The 11,919-nt window shown below is 32.9% G+C and overlaps 1 protein-coding gene across 3 annotated transcripts; it reads right to left on the reverse strand.

The window, feature by feature from the left end:
- Positions 1-1,962: 1,962 nt before the first annotated feature.
- LOC133782285 (uncharacterized) lies at positions 1,963-8,865 on the reverse strand. 3 transcript variants are annotated; one of them, XM_062221534.1, is made up of 12 exons: positions 8,595-8,865; positions 7,902-8,094; positions 7,478-7,563; positions 6,729-6,980; positions 6,452-6,554; positions 6,278-6,354; positions 6,049-6,146; positions 5,259-5,354; positions 5,073-5,167; positions 4,924-4,987; positions 4,745-4,831; positions 1,963-2,069 (listed from the first exon to the last, which is right to left on the reverse strand). In XM_062221534.1, the coding sequence occupies exons 5-12, from the start codon at positions 6,469-6,471 to the stop codon at positions 2,037-2,039; spliced, it is 570 nt and encodes a 189-aa protein (XP_062077518.1). In that variant the 5' UTR covers positions 6,472-6,554; positions 6,729-6,980; positions 7,478-7,563; positions 7,902-8,094; positions 8,595-8,865; the 3' UTR covers positions 1,963-2,036. The 3 variants fall into 3 exon arrangements, with proteins under 3 accessions (XP_062077518.1, XP_062077517.1, XP_062077519.1); XM_062221533.1 differs by having other exon boundaries at positions 6,859-6,980; positions 8,595-8,864; XM_062221535.1 differs by lacking the exons at positions 7,478-7,563; positions 7,902-8,094; positions 8,595-8,865 and adding an exon at positions 7,185-7,248 and having other exon boundaries at positions 6,859-6,980.
- Between the last annotated feature and the right edge of the window lie 3,054 nt (positions 8,866-11,919).

Genomic DNA, 11,919 nt, shown 5'->3' on the forward strand with positions numbered 1-11,919 from the left:
ATCTAAACGCACGCAAGAACAAAGTAGCTCTCACTACAAGAAAAAATGCTTTTAATAACACCGAAAATGTGTTATCAAAACATACGATAACACTTTCTGATGTGTTAAGACCGACTATGTTATCGTAGGTCAGGGTACTTTACATAACACTTTATCAGTGTTATACAGATGTGTTATTGTACTGTCAACGATAACACAATTTCTATGTTATTTTAATATATAGATAAGTGTTTAATTATGTTATTTATAGTCGATTATATAACACTTTTTTTGTGTTATACTACACTTTAGTATAACACATTTTTTGTGTTATACTATACTTTAGTATAACACATATTTTGTGTTATACTACACTTTAGTATAACACATTATTTGTGTTATATAATGAAGTTTGCATAACATAATTCTTTGCATAAAAAGTGTTATTGTAATAGATATTATAACTCAATTTTCGTATTATTGTTATATTTAGATATGTTTAAATTCTCATTATATATTTTATTTATATAACACTAATTTATTCTATTATATTTTAATTTTTTTTATATAATTAAAATTAGCTTTCTAATATATACTAGCATCATCAAATGAACTTGATTTTCAAATAACAAAAAGTAAGAACATTCAACATTGAATTAACAATCCACAATTTAGTTTAAAACATTCAACAATGTCATCAACAACAAAATATTCTTTAAGTATTCAAGGAGTCTAAAAGTTACTACTTTCAACACAAATAAATAAACAAAGTTACTAATTTCAAGGAGTCTTAAGTATCCTTTTATACTTCGCTTGTCACATCTGCAAAATAAACAAAGAAATATTTTATTGTTATTATCTAGCATCACAAATTACTTCAAGAAAAATGCTATGGAAATTATATCCAAGAAAGGACACCACATACAAAATAATGGATTCACAACTACACCAAAGCAAACAAAAACCTTTCTACTTCGAAACTACTCGGAAATGAGCCTTTTACTTAAGAGTGTCAAAAACCATAATTTCCAAGTCTCCACATAAGATATAAAGGAAATACTAGCAGTTTTTTCTTTTTTGGTTTCATCAGGTTATGACAGGTGAGCAAAAGAAACAATTAACTGAAGTCGCACAGAATAGATTAACATTTGCTAGTTTGGTAAAGTTGAGTTCTTTTCACCATTGCCAAATCAACCAATAAAGCTAAGATCAAAAGATTTATACAATTCTAATTAACATAGCTAAAAGTCAATAGTTCTATTGTTACTGTCACATTATATTCATTAGAAAAGCAACCATAAGCTTCTGATGAATGTTAATTAAGAAGTTCGAAAGCACCATCACGAACTTCATCATATGCCATACAACCTTTAATGCATATACAACTCCAAAAGAAAACAAAGCAGAAACTGGAGAAAAACAGTTCCTCTACTTTCACATCTCTTAAATTTCTTTCACTCTATTGATGTAATCATGTGTTGATTTATTTTAAGGGTTCCTTAGGAAGTTGTTGCCTATTATGATAAATATTAAAAGCGAGTAGCATGAAGAAGAGAAATTGCAGGATCAAAATCTTTTATCGACCCTAATTTTTTTATGTTTTCTCCTTAAGGAATCAACTTTTCAGATGATGCCAATACCTCATAAAGCTTAAACTAGTACTTAATATATGAAGATAGGATCTTTCTCCTCTATGATCATCGCTCTTAGGCTCAGTTGTGCCAGAAACAACTTCTGTTTCTTTAAAATACAAAAATGACCATTATATGTATGAAATTGCATAGCTAACTATAGCATTATATATATTATATGATAGGGAGCATATGAGTTAATGCAGAATTAAAAGAAGTCAAAGAATTAGAAGAGAGGAGGAAGACACTTGATGCTCTAGCAAAAACAACAATTAGTTACTCCTATTGCCACTGCTAATAAACTTATGTGTGAGATATGAATATGAGAGAAGGCATAGCTCCATACCTAGGGAATCTGTAGAGTGCCAGAGGTGTTGTTGCCGGAAGTCTTAACTTTAAAGTGAATAACAAGATTGCTGCAGAGTTTTATATGTTTTTTTCTTTCTGATTCTTTGATCCCTGAAAGTGAATAAGAATGACCATAACCAATTAACAAACCAAATCAGAATGCATATGAGACAAAAAAGCACAGAAGAAAATCTTACTATCAATCAATATCAGCTTTACCATTCTTAGTAATAGAATAGGAAACAGACCTATCATGTTTTGACCCAATAAAGCTCCATGACTTAATCGATTTTTAATAAACACATCTTCTCACCAATTTCCAAAAATAAACTACCACTAACTATTATTATTTTATTAATGCTAAATACATAAACCATCAAAAGGAGCATGTGCACAAACCAGTACAGTTAACAAATTCTTTAGGGAAAATAAAATAAAATAAAGAAGATAACATCTTGAATACATCTTTTCCTCTACATTGTTTCACTTTCAAAAAAGAGAAATCAAGTTAATAATCAATAAATGACCCTGAAAGACAATCATTATGCAGCCAATACATCCTATGCTCCAAATATCTATTGCAGGAGTGTATTGAAGACAAAAAGTAGAGGTCTTAGACTCTTAGTATTAGAAAAAAGTACTAAGCAACCATATACTTGATATTTTTTTTTGAAATCTGAACACTAAAAAATGATCTTCATTATGAACAATCATTATTCAAGACAATAATCAGAAAAAAAACCAGCAAAATAAAAAAACAGCAAGCAAACAAATTCTGTAGTCTGAAAGCATTAACTAAAATAACTGTACAACCTGAAAACCAAACATGTACTAGATCAGAAAACAGGACAACCCTCCATAACAACCTGGAAATGTTGAAGGGATGGTCAGTTGAGTCAAAAGTATGGGAAGAAATGATTGGGAACTTCTTGGCTTCATACCAATTAGCAACAGTACTAAAACATTGTGCACCACACACACAAATAATCATAGCAGAGAATGGTGATTATTAATAGGGTCCTATTGAATATATTTCAGTTAACAGTTAAAAGAGCAAAGAAAATGATGTTGTGGTGGATATGAAAACTGAGAATAATAAGAAGAAAAATATATTCTTCAATGCTTGAAGCTTTGAACTATGAACTTATAATGTCTCTTGTGTGGTGTTTCTTGAATCTGTGAGCTAAAATGAGAATTCATAACCAAACAAAATCTGAGAAGACAACTAATTGAACTAAATAAAGAAAAAGAGAAAAAATTCTCAAACAATTGATCTTAGTAAACACTGGTATATATATGACAAATTAAATCAAGGTGAGCTCTTGCCTGGTAAGTGTCAATTGGAAAGAAAAGAAAATATAAAGATGACCTATTATGAAAAGCAAATTGGAAAAATAAGAAAGAACGAAATACTGAATGGTATGACATGCAATTCAAGAAACAGAACCATCATTTTTTTAGACACAAATTCATTATTAACCACCATAAATAGTTTGAAGAAAACAAATATTAATTCAAATATGGTATCATATATATAAAACTATATGTTGCTTACTGGCCAGGTCAGTCAACTAAAGGCTACTGTATTAACATGTGGCACAATATATGTAGTCTAAGCTAAACCCATGATATTCCTTGTAGGAAACTGAACAAGGAGAATAAAATGTTTCAATAAAATAAACAGGACTATTGATGATTAGTCAGAATAGCAAAGTAAAATCAAGTGAGTACAACAAAAAAATAAAAATAAATAACAAATAAGAATGCACACATTTCACAATTTTAAGAAGTATTTGCAGGGAGGAGTTGCCGGAGTTAAAGGTACATTGCTTAGCAATTAAGATAACCATGTTTAGAGCTGGTGTAACAAGCCAGACTTTCTCATCAAAACTAACCATCTTCTAAAATGACTTCATTATCTTTTGTTTCTCATTATCTTTTAATTCTGTTAGATTTTAGTGTTGTCCTATGTCCTTTTTGGTGTAGAGTGGTTTTCCTGTAAGCATTTCAGCAAATACATCCTATGCTTCAAATATGTATTGCAGGAGTGTACTGAAGACAAAAAGTAGAGGACTTAGACTCTTAGTATTAGAAACAAAGTACTAAGCAAACATACACTTGATATGATCTAGAGTAAGAAGGTAACATAAAAATTAACATTGGCCAATCCCCTCAAAGATATTGGAAAATACTTAAAAGCATTGATACTTGTTAATTTCCAATCAAAAACAATGTCCGCAACTATTCTTTTACCAGAAATAAGTATGAGAGTACATAATAGGTAGACTAAGCCATTGTCAATTTGTCATATAAATAAAATGAAGAGAAATAGATCAATGGTGCTGAGAGAAACATGTATTTTGGTGATTCAAGCTTATAGACAAAATAATGATGGCCACATACCAGTAGTATATACAGTCGAAGAAGCCAATACAACATGCCAACTCATATATACATATATTGCAAGGGAACAATACTGTGGAATCAGTAATAGAAGAAATTGAATAAACAACATGAAAGAAGAACTTCGAAAGATCATCAGAAAATCAACAAAAAAATGCAATACTTTATGTGCTGACATTTCAGTTTAAGCACATGGGCACTATCACGGTTGATACTATAAGATGATTCATTTTGGTGTTATGTGTGTCATTTCAGTATAATCAGTTAGTAATGCCACTGATTCAGAGACTACAGTATAGTCTAAGGAAAAAAATAATACATCAATAAATTTTCAAATAAAGTAGTTGAAAATAATAAGTAGCTTCTGTAACATATAACCCACATGTCGAGCCTTCCAAAGCAAGAGTATCAATACAGTGCCGGATAGAATCACATATGTTTGCCAAAGCCCAAGAAGCAGTTATTCGCACCTGAAACAACAAACGTACAGGAAAATATTACTCCCTTATGAACAAATTAGAGAGCAGGGTTATTATAAAAACTGAAAGTAAAAGAGAAATACCGATATTGAGGGGTCGCGGGTATTAATCTCCACTGCATGAATCAATTTGTTCAGGATCTCTGCACTATACCATTTAAGTTTCTAGTAATTCTTCTATCTATATTTCGAGCTCAAAGAAACATGAAAGCATTAAAAAAATTTAAAATCACCTCTGGAAAACTTCAAGAAAACATGAAATGACACCAATGGCTCGACAAGAAGCTGATCTAACTGAAGGCACTTCGTCTTGTTTGGCTGCATTAATCTGAAAAGTCTCTTAGTTATAATGCATAAACTTGTCTGCAAATAATTAATTTCCAAGAGAAACAAGTCAAAAACACATAATCAATGCTTACCGCAGCAGAAAGAATGAAATCCTGTTTCTCCTTCGCAAGAGAGAAGAATACAGAGGAAGTTATGCCCGTAAAACATGTTACTGATGCAGCTCTCACCTTGCAGAACACATAGAGGTGGTTCAGAAGTAACTACAGACACTTAAAAGTCCAAGCTAAATTAATAAACAAAAACTTCAGGGGCTTATAATCAATCTTTAAAAATCCTACCTAAATTAATAAACCTAAACTTCTATCAATTCTTGATAATTAATATTACAAGGGTTGTTAAACAGATTAACACTTTGCAGAGAAAGAAAAAAGAATGATAATGAATTGTCTTTTCTTAGTTACTTTATACTTAATGATATCAGGTCAATGTTAATCAACCATTGCAGAAGCATGTCGCAGAATCAATGGAAAATGCTTGAGCAGATACTACTCAGATCTTCTATTCGCTTCTATTTTATCTTTCATAAACTATATAACTAGATCCAATTACAATGACAGATAACCACTTTCTCAATTACAGCTAACTAACGAAAACACATACCCTAATACACACTCATGCCCTCACTTCACATGAGATAAATAACTACAATTCAAACAGGAAAATGTATTCAGAATTATATAATATCTATAGCAAAAAATAGCTAATTCCACCATTGAAAACCTGATACATCCACACAGGCATACAAATAGTAAATCTAAGATTCCAAATACAGAGTACTTCAAGCAATGCCTAGATTCTTGACAAGAGAATAATTTCTGACAATTATAAAGCATGGTATTTCCAAACTAACTAATAGGTTACCTGGAGAGCCTCTAAGCATACTGTGTGATTGTTTACATTTTCCAAGTAATGAAACAAAGTAAGAAGAACACCTGGCTTCTTTTCAGCCTCAATAAAACCTATAAAAAAGCCAATAATGAATTTATAATATTAAATGAAACAAGGAGTTTTGTGTAAAATTCTTGAGCATACTCCTGACAATATGAAATATCAACACTTGACCATCCTCATGGCATGAAATAATACTCACCTTCATTCATCTCTTTAAGAAGCACTTCTTTAACATGCGTTGAGGATGGTGAGATAGTGAAAGCTGCTGTCAAACAACTAAAAGAAGCAGTCTGTTGAAAAGAAAAGTATCACTGAGGCATGCAATGAAGTGAATAAAATTATGTAATTGTTATAATCAGACAAGGAACCATACCAGTAGACCTGTCTGGTCATTTATGAAAGGGAAACCGACTTCAATCCTTTTTTGTATGGATGTTATAACTGTTGGCAACAGTTCAGCAGTCATTCTTGAATATCTGTAATACAAAATAGCAGCCCCAATAGTAGGGGCAACTAGTGAGCTAAGAATCCATAATTAACCTTCTTTTTATTTTCACTAATAAGAAGATATTTGTATTAATCAAGAAAGAGAATACACAGCTACAGTACAGCTATGCTCAACCTTAAATCCAATCTAGACAAAAATTTACCCAATGAAATAATTCTAAATGCACTACAGACTCCCCACCCTCTCTTCTACAGGCAACTGCAAGTGCATGCAAATAAAAAGCAAGAAATAAAGAAAATAAAATAGAAAATAACTGCAGTTTGTCCAACTACCGAATGGTTTCCATTTTCTGAGTTGTTACTTTGGTTGTACACAGAGTTGGGCATGGCAGAGCTGAGTCTGCCCTCAAAGTATGTGGAGTAAGGAGAGTACTTGGCACATTGCTCCTTCCATCCTACAGAAAAAAAACATAACATTATGCCTCTTAAATGCCTGTATCATTTTTATCAAATAAGCATCTTCTATCAAGTACTTGGCTTAATAATAACCCTCATCCCAGTCTCTAAATAATAATCCTACTTAACACAATGTAAGGCAACAACAACAATTTTCCATGTGTACCACCAGGCACCATGTTCACTAGATATATATAGAGTACCTGAGCTATGTTTCAGCAATAGTAAAATAGAACTAGGAAGCCAATTCATTGGAGTACTTGAGCTATGTTTCAGCAACAGTAAAATAGAACTAGGAAACCAGTTTTGTTGTAGCATAAACTATAATAAGTGTTGCACACCAGTTGCTTAAATGTACAAGAAAGTAAATGAGTATTTAGATAGAACAAGCCTATAAACAGAAGGCATAGGAAACAATATATCTGATTGCATTACCACACTAAGTTAATAATTTTTTTTCAGCATTGGCGGCGGGGGGAAAGAGAGAGGTGGGAACCTTATGATTGAAGCATTGCCAGCAGTAACAGAGCCCTCGTTCTGCTTGAAACTTGGTCTTAGCTTTCTTAATTTTGCAGCATCAAACTATGAAGAGAGACAAAAACAAATTAAAAGTACTGAAGCAAGTATTGAAAAATTTGACTTAAAATCTACTTTTAACTAGAAAACCTTACTATGACATAAATATTAATAATTATACAAGTTCACAAAATTTAGTATATACCATTTAGTATCAAGATAACCCACATCCATATATATTTTTTTTAAAAATGGACCTCAAAAAATCCTAGTACCCTTGAAGCAATCAAGCCAATAAATTGCACTGGTAGAAACTTCTAATTATGGAACAAAACTGCTTTCCAAATGAGCAAGCAAGAAACATTCACAACTAGAGAAGAAATATGGAGCTTTCTCAACATTACCATTGACACAAGTGATGGAGCTTTCTCTGACCAAACAGTTGTCACTATCTGGGACAACCTTCCTTAACACCGTCTCGCCATTGAAGTTCTGCAGAATCTGCCTGAGTCTAGCAGCAGAGACAAGTGGTTGAAGGCTGAGTTGTGCATGTCCCATTTTGTCATCTGTCTTCAAGAGGTCTTTATCAAACACTTCCTAAGGGGAGAAAGCACTTTGGTCATATAACATACTAGTCTTAATTATGTCTTCAAAGGAATACATGAGAAGAAGATTAAAAAAATAGATGCAAACTGAAACTATTGATAAAGGCCAAAAGCCAATAATTGGCTTGAAGAAGGAAAAGGTGAAACATTTGCTACATAAACTCACAAGTTAGAGCTGAAGCTCCCATATTCAGTGAGAAAAGAATATAGGGACAATAAATAAAGGTTTTGGAGCTGTGCTAACAATTAGAAAGTTGTAATACTTCAAGTTCAGACTAATGAACGCAAGAAAAATAAGTTTGTACACAATTGACATCCATCTAAAACATAGTTATGTACAGACTTGAACAATATGCAACTTCAGAATGGCTAAACAAAATACAATTTCAGGATTTAACATAGCAGAGATGAGTGCCAAACTAAATTATATCTTGAAATTGAAACTATGTGGTAGATTTGGATAGCTACAAATTCAAAATCTTGGGAACTTACCAAATTCAAAACTCCATTAGGTTCTTTGAGGGAGAAAGTCAGTTCTTCATTCTAGCTGGATTGTTCTGGATATATATAGACTGATATATGTATATGTTTATATGGGGAACCTAAAAAAACACTTCTTATTTGATTGGAGGGTGGCCTTTTATGGCATCTGGTGCAATGATAAGTTTAGTTAAAATGATAAGTTTGAGTTTGAAAGCTAGATTTTTTGGCTGTTTGAGTCAACAGTGTTTGGCTAAGAATAGATCAATTGCTGAGTTGTAGGAGTTTATGATTTCGCTTGTATTTTAGTCTCTGTTTTGAGTTTGTTGTAAGTTTGGTGGTGTTTCAAATCTGGTAGTTGTAATTTGTTTATGTGTTTTTAATATACTCCTTTTTTCGATAAAAAAAAAGTTGAAAAAACTCAAAAACTCAAAATGCCCATGGGTGGATAAGATAAAAGTAAAGCAAACCAGGCAAATTAGCATAGGGTGGTAAAATTTTCTATTCTTTCTTTCTTTATTTATTTACTTTTAATACTTTCGGATCCTCAAATTCAGCTTCATGCTTTATTACTCAAATTTATATTAAATTAGAGAAAGAAAATAAAAACATGATATAGATCTCCGTGTTAAAATTTCAATCACCAAAACCACAAACAATAGATAAAACTTTACATATATACATATGATATTTATGAAGCATAGACTAACCTGTTAAAGATGATGGAAAGTGTCTCAAAATTTTCAGGGTCCTCCAAGAAGAACTTCAACTCGGAAGCTCTCTTGGCAGAATTAAACCTCACAGCCAGTGCTCTGGTCATGTCGTCCCTCAACAACACGCTGGTAGCCCCACCAGACAAATGGATAGCCTTGCAACCTCTATTTGTACTCGTAATCAAACAACCCTCCGTAGTCGCCATCGGCACCGAATACTCGAACCCATCGAGCAACAACGGACCCGCGATCCCCACCGGAATCTGGATGTACCCAACAGGCATTTCGCAGCACTGCCTCAAAATAGATGCGTAATCGAACCCTTCCAATGTTCTTAGACCGAAACTGTCGTTGCTGAACCGGCCGGAGCTAGCTGGTCTCACGCAGGGAAGAAGAAGACTTGGCCACACACAGGGAAGAGGAGAAGAAGAGCTGGCCTCCGGTGTCGTCATTCGCCTCTGGTGTCGTGTGAAGGCTTGGGCCCGCGTGGTCAAAGCTTCGACAGGTCTGGTGGGAGAAAGAGATCCGAGAGAGAGGAGAGAGAATGATGAGGAAAAAGGAGAAAGAATTGGGTCTCTTGGGTCTCACATATTTTCAGGTCCCACAAATGAAAAAAAAAAGCTAAGTGTGGCGGGATGGTGGAATTATTACCGCCTTTTTTGACAAAGTGGCCCAATATATTACTCTAGCATAACACATTTTTATTAGTATTATATTCGTGTGTTATGGAAATGGGTATTTGGTGTAGTGTCTCAAGGACCTCCCTAGGAGATACCCACAACCAGACCTGCAAGGCAATCTCAATGCTCAGATGAGAGAAGCCATTCCCGACCAGGGGCCATATCCGGCTCAGAATGCCAACTGCGACCCTCTCTGAGTGAAGTTGGAGAGCATGAAAAAGATAATGCTCAAGATTTCCAATAGACAGGGCCAAGACTCTGATTCAGAGGGTGAAGTGTTGGATAAACTTATTCAGGATCTTTATTTATTTTCATGTATATCTAATATTAAACAAATTAATACGAGATAGTATAAAACATGTTTCTAAAATTGAATTCAAAGAGAAACAAAAAATATAATACTTACAGTATACGCAACGGAATTAAAGAGTCCTTCCTTCAGTTTCTCTAACTCTTGTATCCTCTCTGTCGCAGAGTATTACCAAGAAACTGAACCGATCTTCTATTTTCTTCACGATCTTCCAATGTATCCTTAGAACCACCTAGACTAGTGTGGGAAATTCTCAACACATGAGATAGATATAGAGAGAAGAAGAGAAAATAACAAAGTGGCTTAGAAAAGGACTTGTGTTTAGAGAGAATATAAAACTATCAGAAAATCTGACTTGTGACTTATCTGTCGTCTCTAAAATCTTCTCTCTATGCACTCCTTTTATAGACTCAATTAGGCCATTTAATTTAATTAAAAAAAAATCAATAAAATAACAGCCATTTTGAAGCCCTAGGTCGAAATTATCATGGGCTATAGGCCTGTGAAATTTCCCATTTGATTATAAGCCCATTGGACTTAAAATCAAGGCCTGTATTATTTTCTATTGATTTAATTAATTAAATAATTATTTAAATCCTTTATCAAATTAATTATTTATAATTTGAACCTTGATTTAAATTTATTTATTAATTTAGATACCAATTTATCTTAATTAATAAATCTGCCATAATTTCTCTTTTCTTCTCAAAATTACACAACTCTGTGAAACTATCCAAAATTGACCCGGTCAACTTTGATAATTCTAATTGATAATTAAATCAATTAATTGAGACTATCTAGATGATTTTATCCAAGGTACAATGGGGACCATGGGCCTATGAAATCAAGCTCCAATAAGTTATCATAAATCTAACAAATAAATTTACTAACTTATTAATTCCTCGTGACTCCACTATAGACTTGGAATTGCACTCTTGAATTCATAGAACGCTCTATAACAAATATAGATACGCTATTAATTATCCATTGTTACAACCATAATTGTCACTCAATCCTCTATAGACGGTCTACAATGAGATAGGACTAAAATACCGTTTTACCCCTCATTGTATTTTATCCTTAAAACACTTAGTTCCTTGTAAATGATATTTCAGTAAACTAATTTAATTACTGAAATGAGATCTCTATCATTTATCACCTTGAACCAAACTAAAAGGAAACCATCGTTTCACTTCTTCATCAGAAGCTATAGATGTTCATATCTTTGATTAACACTCCCACTCACTTATACTACCGAGTTCCCAAGATGTAAGTATGGGCTAGTCCGTAGGGTAAGCTGGTAATGAACAAGTCAAAGAACTCAAATAATACAATCAGTTAGAATACTAACCACTCAGAATTGAGATTGAATTGACCTATGGTCAACTATATGATATGACTAGAATAGATAATAACGGTATGTTTACTTATCTTATCAACTGTCAATATCGGTCCTGTCCGATGTAACAAATACATCCGATCTTATCTACTTTGCTAATGTTCTGGAAAGAACATAACACTGTAATGTGTAAGTAGATCATATCGTAGATTGGCAAGTCAGTGTAAATCCGGTGCACTGACTAATCTTAGGACTAACTCATTTTGAACATATAATCATATTTATATTCCACTGT

This window comes from Humulus lupulus, chromosome 6, assembly GCF_963169125.1.
Source record: "Humulus lupulus chromosome 6, drHumLupu1.1, whole genome shotgun sequence".
NCBI lineage: Eukaryota > Viridiplantae > Streptophyta > Magnoliopsida > Rosales > Cannabaceae > Humulus > Humulus lupulus.

What these genes read in the sequence shown, in the direction of transcription:
- LOC133782285 (XM_062221534.1), bottom strand. Translation starts at nt 6,471, where the DNA reads ATGACCAGACAGGTCTACTG. An exon ending in ATTTCATTCTTTCTGCTGCG is followed by an intron (nt 5,168 to 5,258) that starts GTAAGCATTGAT and finishes GAGACTTTTCAG; the next exon opens with ATTAATGCAGCCAAACAAGA. An exon ending in TTGCTTTGGAAGGCTCGACA is followed by an intron (nt 2,070 to 4,744) that starts TGTGGGTTATAT and finishes ATTCACTTTCAG; the next exon opens with GGATCAAAGAATCAGAAAGA.